The sequence below is a fragment of the Tachyglossus aculeatus genome, chromosome 1 (assembly GCF_015852505.1).
Source record: "Tachyglossus aculeatus isolate mTacAcu1 chromosome 1, mTacAcu1.pri, whole genome shotgun sequence".
NCBI classification, from domain to species: domain Eukaryota; kingdom Metazoa; phylum Chordata; class Mammalia; order Monotremata; family Tachyglossidae; genus Tachyglossus; species Tachyglossus aculeatus.
The window spans coordinates 25,320,539-25,341,962 of record NC_052066.1 but is presented as its reverse complement, the minus strand read 5'-3'; the positions used below and the strand labels follow the sequence as shown (position 1 = coordinate 25,341,962).

Sequence of the window (21,424 nt, the reverse complement as noted above, 5' to 3'; positions counted from 1 at the left end):
TCCCTACCCAACAGTGGGCTCACAGTCTAAAAATGCCTTTCTCCACTCAACCGTAGCTTAGAAAGCAAATAAACGGCCTGTTTGGGGGCTGCTCTGCTCTCCTCAGTGGGAAGCCACGGCCTCTGAACGTCACGAAGAATTTGAGGTGATCTGTTGTGGAGCTCAGGGTGAGAAGCGGCGTGGCGTAGTGGGAAGAGCCCGGGCTTGGGAGTCAGAGGTCGTGGGTTCTAATCCCGGCTCCACCACTTGTCAGCTGTGTGACTTTGGACCAGGTCATTTCAGTTCCCCGTGCCTCAGTTACCTCATCTGTAAAATGGGAATTAAGACCGTGAGCCCCACGTGGGACAACCAAATTACCTTGTATCTACCCCGGCACTTAGAACAATGAGAGCTCACCTCCTCCAAGAGGCCTTCCCAGACTGAGCCCCTTCCTTCCTCTCCCCCTCGTCCCCCTCTCCATCCCCCCATCTTACCTCCTTCCCTTCCCCACAGCACCTGTATATATGTATATGTTTGTACATATTTATTACTCTATTTATTTATTTATTTTACTTGTACATATCTATTCTATTTATTTTATTTTGTTAGTATGTTTGGTTTTGTTCTCTGTCTCCCCCTTTTAGACTGTGAGCCCACTGTTGGGTAGCGACTGTCTCTATATGTTGCCAATTTATACTTCCCAAGCGCCTAGTACAGTGCTCTGCACATAGTAAGCGCTCAATAAATACGATTGATTGATTGATTGATTGATTATAGTAAGCACTTGACAAATATCAACATTATTATTATTATTTGGGGCTGCAATTGGTTCTCTATCAGTGGCATTTTGAATGCAGAGGTGTTATGTCTGCTCTAACAGAAAAGTAGGACGTGGCCTTTGAATTGCCCATAAGCTGATTATATAGAAAAATTATCCACCTGGCTTTAAGTGATGTATTCTAAATGATTTATTTCTCTTAATGGCCTACTCCCTCTCTAGACCGTTTAGCTCACTGTGGGCAGGGAAAATGTCTACCAACCCTGTTGGGGTGTACTTTCCCAAGTGCTTAGTCTGCACACAGTAAGCGCTCGGTAAATCACATTGATTGATGGATTGAAAACACCTAAATTGGCACCTGGGAATGAGAGGAGGCATGGAGGTGGAGTGTATGTGTGTGTATGTTTGTGTGCATGTGTCTCCACTTATAATAATAATAATAATGATTATTATGGCACTTGCTAAGCACTTACTATATGCCAAGCACTGTTCTAAGCTCTAGGGTAGATACAAGGTAATCAGATTGGACAGAGTCCCTGTCCCACATGGGGCTCATACTCTTAAACCCCATTTTACAGATGAGGTGACTGAGACCCAGAGAAGTGAAGTGATTTCTTTACACATCACGAAAAATTTGAAGTGATCTGTTGTGGTGGAGCTCAGGGTGAGAAGCGGCGTGGCTTAGTGGGAAGAGCCTGGGCTTGGGAGTCAGAGGTGTTAGGTTCGAATCCCAGCTCCACCACTTGTCAGCTGTGTGACCTTAGGCAAGCCACTTCACTTCTCTGTGCCTCAGTTACCTCATCTGTAAAATGGGGATTAAGACTGTGAGCCCCACATGGGACAACCGGATCACTTGGTATCCCCTCCAGTGCTTAGAACAGTACTTCACACATAGTAAACGCTTAACAAATACATTATTATTATTATTATTTAGCAGACATGTGGTGGAGGCGGGATTAGAACCCCTGACCTTCTAAGTCCCAGGCCCTTGCTCTATCCACTAAGCCACGCTGCTTCTCTTATGACACTTCTCACTTGATCCAGTGTCCAGGAAGACTACCTAGCTCCTTTCTCAAGACATGAGCCCTCCTCACTTCACCTTGAGAGGAGCCCTCCAGACCGGGACGTGGACAAGCTAAGCAGGGCTGGATCCATAACAACAATTTGCTCCACCTTTCCTGGCTCTCCTCTCTCCCTTCCGTCTGCCTCCCGCTTCTCTTTCCCATGAAGAACAAAGAAAATGAACAAAGGCGCTTAGACTGAGAAGTAATATGGCCTAGTAGGTAGAGGACAGGGCTGAGAGGCCGAAGAACCTGGGTTCTAATTCTGACTCTGCCACTCATCTGCACTCCCGTCACAGGTCAAAGCAGAGGCCCTAGAGCTAAGATTCATTCAGTCAGTCAGTCAGTCATTTTTATCGAGCACTTACTGCATACAGAGCACCGTACTAAGCACTTGGGAGAGTACAATACAACAATAAACAGATACATTCCCTGCCCACAACGAGATAGCAGTGTAGAACGGGGGCAATAGAAGTTAATATAAAAAAAAATTACAGTGATGTACATAGGTACTATGGGGCTGGGAGTGGGGGAGCAAGTCAGGGCGACGCAGAAGGAGTGGGAGATGAGGGAAAGTGGGGCTTAGTCTGGGAAGGCTTCTTGGAGGAGATGTGCCCTCGATAAGGCTTTGATGGGAGGAGAATAATAATTGTCTGTTGGTTTTGAGGAGGGAGGGCATTACAGGCCAGAGGCAAGATGTGGATTAGGGGTTGTCGGCAAGAAAGGAAAGGTGGAGGCACAGTGAGAAGGTTAGGAAAAGAGGAACGAAGTGTGCGGGCTGGATTGTAGGAGAGTAGCGAGGTGAGGTAGGAGGGGGCGAGGTGGTGAACTGCTTTAAAGCCAACAGTGAGGAGTTTTTGTTTGATGAGGAGGTGGATGGGCAACCACTGGAGTTTTTTGAGGAGTGGGGGGACACGGACAGAGCATTTTTGTAGAAAAATGATCCAGGCAGCAGAGTGAAGTGCAGACTGGAGTGGGGAGGGAAACCTCACCCGGCCCAGACACGGAAAGGATTGACAGATCGATAGCTCTTTCTCGATTCTGTGGGTGGTGGTGCATGGCTGTTTTTAGTTGGTGGAGCGATTTGTCTGGTTAATTCCGATAACAAGGTTAAATATGACTGGTTAATGCAGAGGTCCCAAAACTGCCATCCCCTTTTAGAGCAGTGTCTCCAGAGGGCCCACCACTGATCGGAGAAGAAGCCCCAGAGCACCGGCAGTGTGACCTTGGGCAAATCCCTTAACTTCTCTATGCCTCAGTTCCCTCATCTGGAAAATGGGGATTAAGACTGTGAGACTCAAGTGGGACGGGGACCGTGTCCAACCTGATTAGTTTGTGTCTACCCCAGCGCGTACGTATGATTAAGTGCTTAACAAATACTGTAAAAAAAATCCTGGCTTCTTCGGGTGGTGACGGAGATTTAAAGTTCCACCTTGAAATCTGTCCAGCTAATCCACTCGGGGCAGGTACGGGATTCACAGGATACCCCACTGCCCCCGCCACCGTCACTGTCACACCTCCGCATCAGCCCCCAACCAGTTTGGCTACCTTTCCTCGTGTGCTTCGGTTCTGTAACCAGTACCAGTAGGCAAGACTTCCATTTTCTCCAGGAGAAAGCAGGAGATGATGAGAGATGAGGGGAAGACACACACAAAGCATGGCCTCACAAAAGGAGCACAGGCTTGGGAGTCAGATGACCTGGGTTCTAACCCCGGCTCTGCGACTTATCCGCTGTGTGACGCTGGGCAAGTCACTTCACTTCTCTGGGCCTCAGTGATCTCATCTGCAAAATAATAATACTAATAATGATGGCATTTATTAAGCGCTTACTATGTGCAAAGCACTGTTCTAAGCACTGGGGAGGTTACAAGGTGATCAGGTTGTCCCACGGGGGCTCACAGTCTTAATCCCCATTTTACAGATGAGGGAACTGAGGCACAGAGAAGTGAAGTGACTTGCACAAAGTCACACAGCTGGCAAGCAGCAGAGCCGGAATTTGAACCCATGACCTCTGACTCCAAAGCCCGGGCTCTTTCCTCTGAGCCACACTGCTTTTCCATGCTGAGGATTAAAGCTGTCAGCCCCATGTGGGCCATGGACTGTGCCCAACCTCCCCAGCGCTTAGTAGCAGGGGAAGCAGTGTGGCTCAGTGGAAAGAGCCAGGGCTTGGTAGTCAGAGGTCATGGGTTCTAATCCAGGCTCCTCTACATGTCTGCTGTGTGACCTTGGGCAAGTCACTTAACTTCTCTGAGCCTCAGTTCCCTCATCTGTAAAATGAGGATTAAGACTGTGAGCCCCAGGTGGGACAACCTGATCACCTTGTATCCCCCCAGTGCTTAGAACAGTGCTTTGCATATAGTAATAATAATAATAATAATGGCATTTATTAAGCGCTTACTATGTGCAGAGCACTGTTCTAAGCGCTGAGCAATCAATCTATCAATCGTATTTATTGAGCGCTTACTGTGTGCAGAGCACTGTACTAAGCACTTGGGAAGGACAAGTTGGCAACATATAGAGACAGTCCCTACCCAACAGTGGGCTCACAGTCTAAAAGACTGGGCAATACTCTGCACACAGTAAACACGCAGTATATACAATTGATTGATCAATTGGTAGATTGAGATGGATCAGTAAACCCTACAGTCACGCTGGGGTTACAAAATGATCTTATGTAAAGTAACAGGGCCCAGACTGAGCCCCCTTTTTCCTCTCCTCCTCCCCATCCCCTCTGCCCTACCTCCTTCCCCTCCCCACAGCACCTGTTTATATGTCTGTACAGATTGATTACTCTATTTATTTTACTTGTACATAGTTACTATTCTATTTATGTTGTTAATGATGTGCATCTAGCTTTACTTCTATTTCTTCTGATGACTTGACACCTGTCCACATGTTTTGTTGTCTGTCTCCCCCTCCTAGACTGTGAGCCCGCTGTTGGGTAGGGACCGTCTCTCTGTGTTGCCAACTTGGACTTCCCAAATGCTTAGTACAGTGCTCTGCACACAGTAAGCGCTCAATAAATACGAAGGAATGAATGAATGAATAATAATACGTTCACTTTGTTTCCGATCCAGGTGATCCAGCGGATATTCTACACGGTCAATCGGTCTTGGTCTGGAAAAATTACCTTGACAGAAATGAGGAAAAGCAACTTCCTGCAAGTACGCTGCTGAGAGTAACCCAAATAGTCGATCATTTTCTTGGGAGCTTTCAGATTGAAGTGGATTCCGTCCCAAGAGCCTTTGAAACCCTCTGTCAGCTCCGGGAGCACATTACTAGGGCATGTAGCCAATCAATACTGATTGATTGATTGATTGATCAATATTGTCAATCAATAGAAGAGAAGCAGCGTGGCTCAGTGGAAAGAGCACGGGCTTTGGAGTCAGAGGTCATGGGTTCAATTAGCTGAGTGACTTTGAGCAAGTCACCTCACTTCTCTGCGCCTCAGTTACTTCATCTGTAAAATGGGGATGAAGACTGGGAGCCCCCCGTGGGACAACCTGATCACCGTGTAACCTCCCCAGCGCTTAGAACAGTGCTTTGCACATAGTAAGCACTTAATATCATTATTATTATTATTATTGTTATTATATTATTATCAATGGTGAAGCAGTGTGGCTTAGAGGATAGATCACGGGCCTGGGAGTTAGAAAGACCTGGGTTCTAATCCCGGCCCCTCCACGTTTCTGCTGTGTGACCTTGGGCAAATCATTTCACTTCTCTTGGCCTCAGTTAGCTCACCTGTAAAACGGGAATTAAAACAGGGAGCCCACTGGGGGACAGGGACTGTGTCCAACTTGATTTCCTTGTATCTACCGCAGCACTTAGAACAGTGCTCAGCATTCATTCATCCATTCATTCGATCGTATTTATTGAGTGCTTACTGTGTGCAAAACACTGTACTATGCACTTGGGAGAGTACAGTATAACCACAGACACATCCCTGCCCACAATGAGCTCACAGTCTAAAGGGAGAGCACATAGTAATAATAATAATAATAATAATGATGATGGCATTTATTAAGCATTTACTATGTGCCAGGCACTGTTGTAAGCACTGGGGAGGTTACAAGGTGATCAGGTTGTCCCATGGGGGGCTCACAGTCTTAGAGAAGCAGCGTGGCTCAGTGGAAAGAGGCTGGGCTTTGGAGTCAGAGGTCATGGGTTCAAATCCAGCTCCACCACTTGTCAGCTGTGTGACTTTGGGCAAGTCACTTCACTTCTCTGTGCCTCAGTTCCCTCATCTGGAAAATGGGGATTAAGACTGTGAGCCCCCCGTGGGACAACCTGATCACCTTGTAACCTCCCCAGCGCTTAGAACAGTGCTTTGCACATAGTAAGCGCTTAATAAATGCCATTATTATTATTATTGTTATTAATAATCCTCATTTTACAGATGAGGTAACTGAGGTACAGAGAAGTGAAGTGACTTGCCCACAGTCACAGAGCTGACAATTGGCGGAGCCGGGATTTGAACCCATGACCTCTGACTCCAAAGCCCGGGCTCTTTCCACTGAGCCATGCTGCATGTTGCCAACTTGTACTTCCCAAGCTCTGCACACAGTAAGCGCTCAGTAAATACGATTGATTGATTGATTCTCTAAAGCTGTTAATACCACAATTGTTATCATTATTATTGTTTAGTGCTTACTGTTATTACTATTATTATTATTGAATGCTCACCGTATGCAGAGCACTGTACTAAGCGTTTGGCAGAGTACTGTACTACAGAGTTGGTAGGCACGAGGATTTTACAAGTGCGAGCGATGAGTACAGGTCTCTACACACAGTAAGCACTCGATAAATACCATTGGATAAATCCAATCATTGATGGATTGATTTGTTTATATAAACCCTCATGGTACTGTCATGGGAAGAAAGTCCCAGGGTGTTTTGCAAAATAAGAAACCTAATCCCTAGTCCCAGCTCCACCGCCTTCCTGCTATTTGACCTTGGGCAAGTCACAATTTCACTGGACCTCGGTTTCCTCATCTGTAAAATGGGGTTTCAATAGCTGTTCTCCCTCCTACTTAGACTGAGGGACAGCTACTGTATTTGACCTGATGATCTTGTAACTACTCCAGCACTTAGTACCAAAATAATAATAATAATAATAATAATGGTATTTATTGAGCACTTACTGTGTGCAAAACACTGTGTTAAGCACTTGGGAGAGTACAATATAGCAATTTATATACATGTATACATGTTTGTACATATTTATTACTCTATTTTACTTGTACATATTTATTCTATTTATTTTATTTTGTTAATATGTTTTGTTTTGTCGCCTGTCTCCCCCTTCTAGACTGTGAGCCTGCTGTTGGGTAGGGACCGTCTCTCTATGTTGCCAACTTGTAATAATAATAATAATAATGATGATGGCATTTGTTAAGCGCTTACTATGTGCAAAGCACTGTTCTAAGCACTGGGGAGGTTCCAAGGTGATCAGGTTGTCCCACGGGGGGCTCACAGTCTTAATCCCCATTTTACAGATGAGGTAACTGAGGCCCAGAGAAGTGAAGTCACTTGCCCAAAGTCACACAGCTGACACTTCCCAAGTGCGTAGTACAGTGCTCTGCACACAGTAAGCGCTCAATAAATATGATTGAATGAATGAACAGACACATCCCTGCCCACAACGTGCTCACAGTCTAGAGGGAGAGCACATAGTAATAATAATAATAATAATAATAATGGCATTTATTAAGTGCTTACTATGTGCAAAGCACTGTTCTAAGCGCTAGGGAGGTTACAAGTGATCAGGTTGTCCCACAGGGGGCTCACAGTCTTAATCCCCATTTTACAGATGAGGTAACTGAGGCCCAGAGAAGTGAAGCGACTTGCCCAAAGTCACACAGCTGACAATTGATGGAGCCGAGGTTTGAACCCCTGACCTCTGACTCCAAAGCCCGGGCTCTTTCCACTGAACCACGCTGCTTCCCCATAGAACCACGCTTGACCCATAGCAAATGCTTAACAAATGTCACAATCATTGTTATTACCATAATTTTTTTAATGGCATTTATTAAGCACTTACTATGTGCCAAGCACTGTTCTAAGCGCTGGGGAGGTTACAAGGTGATCAGGTTGTCCCTCGGGGGGCTCACAGTCTTAATCCCCATTTTACAGATGAGGTAACTGAGGCACAGAGAAGTGAAGTAACTTGCCCAAAGTCACACAGCTGACAACTGGCAGAGCCGGGATTTGAACCCCTGTCCTCTGACTCTAAAGCCCGGGCTCATTCCACTGAGCCACGCTGCTTCCCCATAGCAAATGCTTATCAAATGCCACAATTATTGTTATTACCATAATTATTATTGTAATTGTTGTTAGGAGAAACCACCACTTTTTTATATCCGGGCACAGACAAGGCTCGTGTCTGCCTAAACCCTGATGAAACTAAGGGATCATTCGGGTTTGGTTTGAGGGAAATGAAGCATGTTGTTTTCATCCAAGTGGTTTCATTGACGCCTGCGTAGTCATAAAGGGCAAACAAGTTTTAACAGCATGAGGTTCTTTTTTTTCCATCTGGGTAACAGACATGATAAGCATGGTAAGCATTCATTCATTCGTTCAATCGTATTTATTGAGCGCTTACTGTGTGCAGAGCACTGGACTAAGCGCTTGGGAAGTACAAGTTGGCAACATATAGAGACGGTCCCTACCCAACAGCGGGCTCACAGTCTAGAGGGAGGAGACAGACAACAAAACAAAACTTATTAACAAAATAAACTAAATAGAATAAATATGTACAAGTAAATAAATAAATAGTGTAATAAATATGCTGTGCTGTGGGGAGGGGAAGGAGGTAAGGAGGTGGGGATGGGGAGGGGGAGCAGCATGGCCTGGTGGATAGAGTACGATCCTGGAAGTCTAAAGGACCCGGTTTCTAATCCCTGCTCTACTACATGTCTGCTGTGTGACCTTGGGCTAGTCATTTAACTTCTCTGGGCTTCAGTTACCTCACCTGTAAAATGGAGATTGAAACTGTGAGCCCTCTGTGGGACAAGGACTGCGCCCAACCCGATTATCTCGTATTCAGTCATTCATTCAATCTTATTTATTGAGCACTTACTGTGTGCAGAGCACTGTACTAAGCGCTTGGGAAGTCCAAGTCGACAACATAGAGAGACGGTCCCTACCCAACAGTGAGGGCTCACAGTCTAGAAGGGGGTTCTGATAGAAGCTCTCCAATGTCATTGTTAAATCTTATTTTCAAGGATGACACCAAGGTTGCGGGCTTGTGAGACGGGGAGGATGGTAGTGCCGTCCACAGTGACGGGAAAGTCAGGGAGAGGACACGGTTTGGGAGGGAAGATAAGGAGCTCAGTCTTGGACATACTGAGTTTTCTACCCCGGTGCTCAGTACAGTACCTGACACATTGTAAGCTCTTAACAAACTCATTCATTCATTCAATCGTATTTATTGAGCGCTTACCGTGTGCAGAGCACCGTACCAAGTGCTTGGGAAGTACAAGTTGGCAACATATAGAGACGGTCCCTACCCAACAGCGGGCTCACAGTCTAGAAGGGGGAGACAGACAACAAAACAAAACATATTAACAAAATAAACTAAATAGAATAAATATGTACAAGTAAAATTAATAGAGTAATAAATACATACAAACATATATACATATATACAGGTGCTGTGGGGAGGGGAAGGAGGTAAGGTGGGGGGGATGGGGAGGGGGAGGAGGGGTCACTGTACTAAACACTTGGGAGAGTACAGTACAACAAATGCAATTATTATTATTATTAATGATGAGCACTATTCTTTGAAGGGCTAGGTGTACAACACCAGGTAAGTTAGGTACTCTGGGGAAGCATTAATACCCAGAGATACCCAGTTGTATTTATTGAGCGCTTACTGTGTGCAGAGCACTGTACTAAACACTTGGGAGAGTACAGTACAACAATAAATAGACACATTCCCTGCCCACAACAAGCTTACAGTCTAGAGGGGGAGACAAACATTAATATAAAAAATAAATAAATTACAGATATGTACATAAATGCTGTGCTACTGGGGGTGGGGATTCATTCATTCATTCAATCGTATTTATTGAGCGCTTACTGTGTGCAGAGCACTTTACTAAGCGCATGGGAAGTACAAGTTGGCAATATATAGAGACGGTCCCTACCCAACAACGGGCTCATAGTCTAGAAGAGGGAGACGGACAACAAAACAAAACATGTGGACAGGTGTCAAGTCGTCAGAACAAACAGAATTAAAGCTAAATGCTCATCATTAACAAAATAAATAGAATAGTAAATATGTACAAGTAAAATAGAGTAATAAATCTGTACAAACATATATACAGGTGCTGTGAGGAGGGGAAGGAGGTAGGGTGGGAGGGATGGGGAGGGGGAGAGGAAGAAGGGGGCTCAGTCTGGGAAGGCCTCTTGGAGGAGGTGAGCTCTCAGTAGGGCTTTGAAGGGAGGAAGAGAGCTAGCTTGGCGGATTTGTGGAGGGAGGGCATTCCAGGCCAGAGGGAGGACGTGGGCCGGGGGTCGACGGCGGGACAGGCGAGAACGAGGGATGAATATAGCCCACTGTTGGGTAGGGACTGTCTCTATATGTTGCCAATTTGTACTTCCCAAGCACTTAGTACAGTGCTCTGCACATAGTAAGCGCTCAATAAATATGATTGATGATGATGATGATGATGATGATAGGGAGCAAGTCAGGGCGAAGCAGAAGGGAGTGGGAGAAGAGGAAAGTAGGGCTTAGTCAGGGAAGGCCTCTTGGAGGAGAGGTGCCTTCAATAAGGCTCTGAAGCTGGGAGAGAGTCATTGTCTGTCAGATATGAGGGAGGGAGGGCGTTCCAGGCCAAAGGCAGGACATGGGCGAGAGGTCGGCGTTGAGATAGACCATTCTATGAGTGTACCTTCCCCGGCCTGAAACCCCCACTTCCAACCGTAGTGGCCCTAAAATGTTTATGCTCTTCCCAAAGTTCCTAATTTATTACCAGCAAGTAAATCTGGGCATTTAATAATAATAATAATAATAATAATAATGGCATTTATTAAGCGCTTACTATGTGCAAAGCACTGTTCTAAGCGCTGGGGAGTTTACAAGGTGATCAGGTTGTCCCAAGTGGGGCTCACGGTCTTAATCCCCATTTTACAGATGAGGTCACTGAGGCCCAGAGAAGTGAAGTGGAGGAGTCGGGATTTGAACCCATGACTTTTGACTCCAAATCCCGGGCTCTTTGCACTGAGCCACGCTGCTTCCCCATTTAGAGAAGGAGATGCAATGACAGCATGATCAACTAACTGGTCCGTGACACGCGTATGCACAACCTAATTGCAAAATTTTGAGGCATCACTATTAATTAATATACTTGAATCCAGAAAAGGTCCGTGGCACTAGATTTGATGCTGGGATGACTGGAGGGCAAGAGAATAACGAGGAGATGTGCTTCCTTCCAAATTAAGATGGGAGATGAAATTGCGGACAAAATATTTGAGTTCAGAAATACAAACAGACCTATGCTTTTTTTTGTGGATTAGGGTGCCAGGATGAAAATGGAGATCAATCAATCAATCAATCAATTGTATTTATTGAGCACTTACTGTGTGCAGAGCACTGTACTAAGCGCTTGGGAAGTACAAGTTGGCAACATATAGAGACGGTCCCTACCCAACAGTGGGCTCACAGTCTACGTGAAGGATCTGGGAAACAGCATGGCGTAGTGGCTAGAGCATGGGTCGTGGGTTCTAATCCCGACTCCGCCACTTGTCTGCTCTGCAGTCTTGGACAAGTCACTTCACTTCTCTGTGCCTCAGTTACCTCATCTGTAAAATGGGGATTAAGACTGTGAGCCCCCTATACAGGACAGGGGCTGTGTCCAACGTGATTTGCTTGTATCCACCCCAGTGCTCAGTACAATGCCTGGCACATAGTAAGCGCTTAACAAACACCATCAATATTATTATTATAATCTGGATTTTTGAGTGGTGCTGTAGGGATGGGTGGAATCTCCATGAGGGCCTTCTTGGCTTAGGGAATAATGGGGGAAAAACTTTTAAGAAGAACAGGGAGAAAAATTGGTTGTGTAGGGGTGATGTGGTTAGCCGGTGGCGGGGATAGGCAGCAGGGACTATCGACAGTCCTCATTGATTGGAACTGCAACTCCGTGCTTGCAGGGAACGCATCTACCAACTCTGTCATATTGGACTCTCCCAGGTGCTTAGTACAGTGCTCTGCACATAGTAAGCACTCAATAAATATGATTGATTGATTGAACTAAGGGATTGGGCAAGATAGCTGTAGAGTTAAGACAGGATGGGGGATGAGAGAAGGCCTTGAAGCCCAGGATTAGGAGTTTGGATCTGATTCTAATAATAATGGCATTTATTAAGCGCTTACTATGTGCAAAGCACTGTTCTAAGCGCTGGGGAGGTTACAAAGTGATCATTTACTTTATTTATTTATTTATTTATTTATTTTACTTGTGCATAGCTATTCTATTTATTTTATTTTGTTAGTATGTTTGGTTTTGTTCTCTGTCTCCCCCTTTTAGACTGTGAGCCCACTGTTGGGTAGGGACTGTCTCTATATGTTGCCAATTTGTACTTCCCAAGCGCTTAGTACAGTGCTCTGCACATAGTAAGCGCTCAATAAATACGATTGATGATGATGATGATGATGATCAGGTTGTCCCACGGGGGGCTCACAGTCTCCATCTCCATTTTACAGATGAGGGAACTGAGGCCCAGAGAAGTTAAGTGACCTGCCCAAAGTCACACAGCTAAGTGGCTGAGCTGGGATATCTGAGAGGATTGGGAAGGATAGAGATAAAGGAAGATAAAGTATAGCGAAGCAGTGTGACGCAGTGAAAAGAATACAGGCCTGATTGTCAGAGGACCTGGGTTCTAATCCTGCTTTGCCACTAGTCTGCTTTGTGACCTTGGGCAAGTCACTGCATTAATCAATCAATCAATCAATCGTATTTATTGAGTGCTTACTGTGTGTAGAGCACTGTACTAAGCTCTTGGGAAGTACAAGTTGGCAACATATAGAGACAGTCCCTACCCAACAGTGGGCTTACAGTCTAAAAGGGGGAGACATTAAGCAATTAATTAAGCATTAAGCAATGGGGTACAAGATAATCAAACTCAACACGTGTCCCTTCTGGGGCTCGCCGGCTAAAGAGGAGGGAGGACAGGCATTGAATCCTCATTTCACAGATGAGGTAACTGAGGCACAGAGAAATGAAGTGACTTGCAGGTAAGTGGTGGAGCCAGGATTAGAACCCAGGTCCTTCTGACTCCAAGGCCCGTCTCTATCCACTAGACCACATTGCTTCTCACTTAGTGCACTTGTTAAAACCTGGAAATTCAGTCCATAAGCAGTATTTAAGGACTCACTTCTCCGACAGTATTAGCAGCATGCATTTTGCACAGCAAACAATAGTAGCCAAGTGTAACACAGTCTCTGTCCCTAAGGAGCTTACGGTCTAATAGGGAGGGGAAAGCTAATATGTGAATAAAATGTTGCCTCGATTTACGGATATTTTACAAAAATTGCCGGGGAGGCCAGTTTGAATGAAGTGACCAAGGTTAAGGTCCTGGAAGACTTCATTTAGAGGTGGATTTTGAATAGGTCTTTTTTAAAGAGCTGAGAAGCAGTGTAGCTTAGTGGAAAGAGCGCAGGCCTGGGAATCGAAGGCCCTGGGATCTAATCCTGCCTTCACCATTTGTCTGCTGTGTAACCTTAGGTAAGTCACTTAACTTCTCTGTGCCTCAGTTTCCTCATCTACAAAATGGTGACTCCAATACCCGTGCTCCTTCCTACTTAGAATGTGGGACTTGATTATCTTGTATCTACCCCAGCACTTAGTACAGTGCTCGGCACATAGTAAGCATTTAACAAATAATAATAATAATAATAGTAATAATAACTGTGATATTAAATGCTTACTATGTCCCAGGCACTGTACTAAGTGCTAGGGTGGAGACAAGCAAATTGGGCTGGACACAGTCCCTGTCCCACATGGGGCTCCCAGTGTGGCTCAGTGGAAAGAGCCCGGGCTTTGGAGTCAGAGGTCATGGGTTCAAATCCCGGCTCTGCCAAATGTCAGCTGTGTGACTTTGGGCAAGTCACTTCACTTCTCTGTGCCTTAGTTACTTCATCTGGAAAATGGGGATTAAAACTGTGAGCCCCCCATGGGACAGCCTGATCACTTTGTAACCTCCCCAGTGCTTAGAACAGTGCTTTGCACATAGTAAGCGCTTAACAAATGCCATCATTATTATTATTATTATTAATCCCCATTTGACAGATGAGGTAACCGAGGCCTGGAGAAGTGAAGTGACTTGCCCAAGGTCACAGAGCAGACAAGTGGTGGAGCTAGAATTATTATTATTAACAATAATAATAATAATAATAATAATAATGGTATTTTAAGTACTTACTATGCACCAGGCACTTTACTAAATGCTGGAGTAGATACAAGCAAATCATCATCAATCATCAATCGTATTTATTGAGCGCTTACTGTGTGCAGAGCACTGTACTAAGCGCTTGGGAAGTACAAATTGGCAACATATAGAGACAGTCCCTACCCAACAGTGGGATCACAGTCTAAAAGGGGGAGACAATCGAGTTGGACACAATCTCTGTCCCATTGTGAGGCTCACAGTCTCAATCCCCATTTTCCAGATGAGGTAACTGAGGCCCAGAGAAGTGAAGTGACTTGTCCAAAGTCGAGCAGCAGACAAATGGCAGAGCCGAGATTAGAACTGGATTAGAACCCAGGTCCGTCTGTCTCCCAGTCCCATTCTCTATCCACTAGGCCAGGCTAATTATTATTATTAAAAATGTGATTTTAAGTGAGGAGCCTGCATTAGTCCGCCCCTTACATTCGGTGAGAGAGGAAAGAGAGAAACAGATTGTGTGTGCTTGCAGAGCATTTTAGTAGGTGCTGTATGGACTGTCCCCTCTCAGAATTGTACCGGGAGAATTTCCAGTAATCTACCAGTCTCGGCTACGGGACGGAGAGTCAAGCAGAGGCCTACCCATTCCATTTCTAGCTTGCCGTTGGCTAGCGAGTGGAAGGCAATCTGCTACAAGTCAAAACTCACCTGTAAACCACTTCCATATTTTTACCAAGAAAACTCTATGGATTCACTAATGGAACGATTGCAGATGGAGAGCGGGGCATCCTATGGTGTCACTATGGGTCGGAGACTACTCAACGGCATAAAACAAGACAAATAGGTACTGTAGAGGAAGATATTTCTCCTCTAAAAGACAGTCTTTTAGTCTTTTAGACTGTGAGCCCAATGTTGGGTAGGGACTGTGTCTATATGTTGCCAATTTGTACTTCCAAGCACTTAGTACAGTGCTCTGCACATAGTAAGCGCTCAATAAATACGACTGATGATGATGATATTGGAAAAATCTAAGAGGGACAGATGGTTATCATGATCCTTGTGACCCTTCAACAGCCAAACCTTCCTTTTCTTTGTCTTAAAGTAAATTTCTGCTGTTCATCCCATTTCAGACCCTGGCCCTTTTGGAGGAGGAAGAAGACATAAACCAAATCACCGATTATTTCTCCTACGAACACTTCTATGTCATCTACTGTAAATTCTGGGAACTAGACAGTGACCATGACCTCTACATCAACCAAACCGATCTATCAAGGTACAACGATCAAGGTGAGCGGATTTGCAGTTGGGGTAGGCGCACAGGCCTTGAGGGATGAGATTGCGATTGCATAAAATTACCCGCAGCCCACTGTGGGAGACGGCCCCTTCTTAATAGAAAAAGCTAATGAATTGGTCATTTCAGGCTAGCCTGTGATTGAAATAGCGATGTACCGACTTTAATGTTCTTTCCAGTTTAAAGAGCAGGTGGTGGTGAGCGTAGCTGGGAGGAGACAAATCACTGACTTAATCTAAGAAGACAAGGTGGCAGCTCTTAAAATGATTGCATGTCGGTGCCTGTGGTTATTATAACTCACTTGCCTGCAACCGATTGTAAATATTTAATGGCAGACGCATCTCATGAGGCGCGAGGTTTACCAAAGCCAGGATCAGAGCAAATGGGAGGGCAGGCGAGGCAACTGTTTCCAATCCAAAACCAAGTAAATGCGGCACTGAACCCAGAGCTCCGCAACTCTGTGGCCTCGAAACAGGAAGGAACTTGTCATCCTAGTCCCAAATCAATCAATCAATCGTATTTATTGAGCGCTTACTGTGTGCAGAGCACTGTACTAAGCGCTTGGGAAGTACAAGTTGGCAACATATAGAGACGGTCCCTACCCAACAGTGGGCTCACAGTCTAAAAGGGGGAGACAGAGAACAAAACCAAACATACTAACAAAATAAAATAAATAGAATAGACATGTACAAGTAAAATAAATAGAGTAATAAATATGTACAAACGTATATACATATATACAGGTGCTGTGGGGAAGGGAAGGAGGTAAGATGGGGGGGATGGAGAGGGGGACAAGGGGGAGAGGAAGGAAGGGGCTCAGTCTGGGAAGGCCTCCTGGAGGAGGTGAGCTCTCAGTAGGGCCTTGAAGGGAGGAAAATGGGGATGAAGACTGTGAGCCCCCCGTGGGACAACCTGATCGCCTTGTAACAGTGCTTTGCACATAGTAAGCGCTTAATAAATGCCATCATCATTAATAGAGAAGCAGCGTGGCTCAGTGGAAAGAGCCCAGGCTTTGGAGTCAGCGGTCATGGGTTCAAATCCCAGCTCTGCCAATTGTCAGCTGTGTGACTTTGGGCAAGTCACTTAACTTCTCTGGGCCTCAGTTACCTCACCTGTAAAATGGGGATTAAGATTGTGAGCCCCACGTGGGACAACCTGATCGCCTCGTATCCCCCCAGCGCTTAGAACAGTGCTTCGCACATAGTAAGCGCTTAACAAATACCATCATTATTATTATTATTATATTACAATATAACAGTAGACACATTCCCTGCCCCAAACAAGCTCACGTTCTCGAAGCATCATGCCTAGACGATAGAGCCCAGGCATGGGAGTCAGAGGACCTAGATTCTCATCCCGGCTCCACCACTTGTCTGCTGTGCGACCTTAGGCAAGTCACTTCACCTCTCTGGGCCTCATTTTCCTCATCTGTAAAATGGGGATTTAAGACTGTGAGCCCCATGTGGGACACGGACGGTGTCCATCCGGATCATCTTGGATAATAATAATAATAATAATGGCATTTGTTAAGCACTTACTATGTGCCAAGCACTGTTCTAAGCACTGGGGGGATACAAGGAAATCAGGTTGTCCCCACGTGGGGCTCACAGTCTTAATCCCCATTTTCCAGATGAGGGAACTGAGGCCCAGAGAAGTTAAGTGACTTGCCCAAAGTCACACAGCTAACAAGTGGCAGAGCTGGGATCTACCCCAGTGCTTAATATAGTGCCTGGAACATAGTAAACACTTCACAGCACTTGCGTATATATGTACATATTTATTATTCTTTTTATTCTATTAATGATGTGTATATATCTGTAATTCTACTTATGTTGACGCTATTGACGCCTGCCTACTTGTTTTGTTTTGTTGTATGTCTCCCCAGTGTGAGCCCGTCATTGGGTAGGGATTGTCTCTATCTGTTGCCGAATTGAACTTTCCAAGCACTTAGTACAGTGCTCTGCACACAGTAAGCGCTCAATAAATACGATTGAATGAATGAATGAACTTCACAAATATCGTAAAAAAAAGAAAGCCACATGAGTTTCCTTTAGACGGACTTCTCCTGTGACTGCAATCATGGGAACGTATCTCCAGCCCACCGCAGCGCACCCCGTCTCTTTTTTTCTTTAATGATATTTTCTAAGCGTTTATTACATATCATGCACTGTTCTAAGCGCTGGGGTGGATACATGTTAATTAGGGCAAACACAAGCCCTTTGGCCTTTTATCATTATTGGAAAGTGCTCAGCGGAAAGAGCATGGGCTTTGGAGTCAGAGGTCATGGGTTCAAATCCCGGCTCCACCGCTTGTCAGCTGTGTAACTTTGGGCAAGTCACTTAATTTCTCTGAGCCTCAGTTACCTGATCTGTAAAATGGGGATTAATAATAATAATAATAATAATAATAATAATAATCGTATTTGTTAAGCGCTTACTATGTGCAACGCACTGTTCTAAGCGCTGGGGGATACGAGCTGATCAAGTTGTCCCACTGGGGGCTCACAGTCTTCCTCCCCATTTTACAGATGAGGGAACTGAGGCACAGAGAAGTGAAGTGACTTGCCCAAAGTCACACAGCTGACGATTGGTGGAGCCGGGATTTGAACCCATGACCTCTGACTCCAAATCCCGGGCTCTTTCCACTGAGCCACGCTGCTTTGGGACAACTTGATCACCTTGTAACCTCCCCAGCACTTAGAACAGTGCTTTGCACATAGTAAGCGCTTAATTAATGCCATTATTATTATTATCGTTGTTATTAATATCATTATTGTTATTATTATACCAGTTAACCTGTGTTCTAAGCAGTGGGATAGATAGATACCAGTTAATCAGATTGGACGCAGTCCCTGTCCCACATGGGGCAACTTACCCCAACTTGTACTTTCCAAGTGCTTAGTACAGTGCTCTGCACACAGTAAGCGCTCAATAAATACGATTGATGATGATGGGGCTCACAAGCTAAGTAGGAGGGAGTAAGATTCAGCTCCCAATTTACAGATGAGAAAACCGAGGCACAGAGAAGTTAAGCAAGGATCCCAGTCTGAGAATCAGGTTGTAGATAAAAGATAAGAGATACAGACTGTACCCGTTTTGGGCAGGGAGCATGTCTGCCAACTCTCCCAAGCGCTTATTACAGTGCTCCGCACAGCGTCAGCGCTCAATAAATACGACGGACTGGCTGATCGATCGCCACCGAGGAGCTCACGCAAAGCCCAGCAAGTGTTCCAGCCACGTGACCACCCTTCTCGCGGTGGAAAAAAATACAGATTTACAAAAATTAGGTCCGCGGGGAGCCTTTTCTAACTAGTTCTGGATATTCATTTATTTTCAGCTTCATCGAGCAGAATCGTCGAGAGAATTTTCACCGGAGCAGTGACAAGGTAAGAAAAATCACCCCAGCTGGAGAAGGAAAAGAAAACATGAAACCAAGTAAAACTAATGAGTCCAATTCTCCCAGCCAGGGCGCCCAGGGGCATGATATTGTCCAACTGCCACGGGGAAGCCACAGAGAGGAACGCGAATGATCCAGTCGTATTTATTGAGTGCTTGCTTTGTGCAGAGCATTGTACTGAGCGCTTGGGGGAGGGTACAACCTAATAATACCTCCACCCTGTCCTCAGAAGCAGCAGGGCTCAGTGGAAAGACCGCGGGCTTTGGAGTCAGAGGTCATGGGTTCAAATCCTGACTCCGCCAACTGTCAGCTGTGTGACTTTGGGCAAGTCGCTTCACTTCTCTGAGCCTCAGTTCCCTCATCTGTAAAATGGGGATGAAGACTGTGAGCCCCCCCCCCGTGGGATAACTTGGTCACCTTGTAACCTCCCCAGTGCTTAGAACAGTGCTTTGCACATAGTGAGCGCTTAATAAATGCCATCATTTATGCCATCGACCCCCGGCCCACGTCATCCCCCGGGCCTGGAATGCCCTCCCTCTGCCCATCCGCCAAGCTAGCTCTCTTCCTCCCTTCAAGGCCCTACTGAGAGCTCACCTCCTCCAGGAGGCCTTCCCAGACTGAGCCCCTTCCTTCCTCTCCCCCTTGTCCCCCTCTCCATCCCCCCATCTTACCTCCTTCCCTTCCCCACAGCACCTGTATATATGTATATATGGTTGTACATATTTATTACTCTATTTATTTATTTATTTATTTATTTTACTTGTACATTTCTATCCTATTTATTTTATTTTGTTGGTATGTTTGGTTCTGTTCTCTGTCTCCCCCTTTTAGACTGTGAGCCCACTGTTGGGAACTCTATATGTTGCCAATTTGTACTTCCCAAGCGCTTAGTACAGTGCTCTGCACATAGTAAGCGCTCAATAAATATGATTTATGATGATGATGATGATTATTATTATTATTATGATCCTTCTGAAGCCATCACATAAGCCCACCATTACCAGCCCTGACCATTGGTCCCTCCAGCCCGCTATTCTCTCGCCAACTGTGGCAACAGGATTCATCATCATCAATCGTATTTATTGAGCGCTTACTATGTGCAGAGCACTGTACTAAGCGCTTGGGAAGTACAAATTGGCAACATATAGAGACAGTCCCTACCCAACAGTGGGCTCACAGTCTAAAAATTGATTCTGGAAGCAACAGTGTGGTGGCCGCCCTCCTTGACACCCATCGTAACGATGAATAATCATGGTACTCGTTAAGCGCTTGCTATGTTCCGAGCACTATTCTAAGCGCTGAGGTAGATACGAGGCAATCGGGTTGGACACAGTTCTTGGGGCTCACAGTTTAAGTTGGAAGGAGGAGGATTTCATCCCCATTTTAATAATAATAATAATGGTATTGGTTCTGCGCTTACTATTCTTTCATTCAATCGTATTTATTGACTGCTTACTGTGTGCAGAGCACTGGACTAAGCGCTTGGGAAGTACAAGTCGGCAACATACAGAGACAGTCCTTACCCAGCAGTGGGCTCACAGTCTAGAAGGGGGAGACAGAGAACAAAACAAAACATATTCACAAAATAAAATAAATAGATAAGGAGCTCAGTCTTGGACATATTGAGTTTTCTACCCCGGTGCTCAGTACAGTACCTGACACATTGTAAGCTCTTAACAAACTCATTCATTCATTCAGTCGTATTTATTGAGCGCTTACTGTGTGCAGAGCACCGTACTAAGCGCTTGGGAAGTACAAGTTGGCAACATATAGAGATGGTCCCTACCCAACAGTGGGCTCACAGTCTAGAAGGGGGTGACAGAGAACAAAACAAAACATATTCACAAAATAAAATAAATAGAATAGATAAGGAGCTCAGTCTTGGACATATTGAGTTTTCTACCCCGGTGCTCAGTACAGTACCTGACACATTGTAAGGTCTTAACAAACTCATTCATTCATTCAGTCGTATTTATTGAGCGCTTACTGTGTGCAGAGCACCGTACTAAGCGCTTGGGAAGTACAAGTTGGCAACATATAGAGATGGTCCCTACCCAACAGTGGGCTCACAGTCTAGAAGGGGGTGACAGAGAACAAAACAAAACATATTCACAAAATAAAATAAATAGAATAGATAAGGAGCTCAGTCTTGGACATATTGAGTTTTCTACCCCGGTGCTCAGTACAGTACCTGACACATTGTAAGGTCTTAACAAACTCATTCATTCATTCAGTCGTATTTATTGAGCGCTTACTGTGTGCAGAGCACCGTACTAAGCGCTTGGGAAGTACAAGTTGGCAACATATAGAGATGGTCCCTACCCAACAGTGGGCTCACAGTCTAGAAGGGGGGTGACAGAGAACAAAACAAAACATATTCACAAAATAAAATAAATAGAATAGATAAGGAGCTCAGTCTTGGACATATTGAGTTTTCTACCCCGGTGCTCAGTACAGTACCTGACACATTGTAAGCTCTTAACAAACTCATTCATTCATTCAATCGTATTTCTTGAGCGCTTACTGTCT

General features: G+C 45.2%; 1 protein-coding gene across 3 annotated transcripts in view; it reads left to right on the top strand.

Annotated features, from left to right (window-relative positions):
- PPP2R3A (protein phosphatase 2 regulatory subunit B''alpha) overlaps nucleotides 1–21,424 on the top strand; it is a 140,192-nt gene that overhangs the window by 71,708 nt on the left and 47,060 nt on the right. For all 3 annotated transcript variants that reach the window (XM_038749836.1, XM_038749842.1, XM_038749841.1), the window contains exons 6-8: nucleotides 4,896–4,982; nucleotides 15,339–15,495; nucleotides 18,836–18,884. In XM_038749836.1, coding sequence (XP_038605764.1) covers nucleotides 4,896–4,982; nucleotides 15,339–15,495; nucleotides 18,836–18,884 — 293 coding nt within the window. The remainder of the gene's footprint in view (nucleotides 1–4,895; nucleotides 4,983–15,338; nucleotides 15,496–18,835; nucleotides 18,885–21,424) is intronic.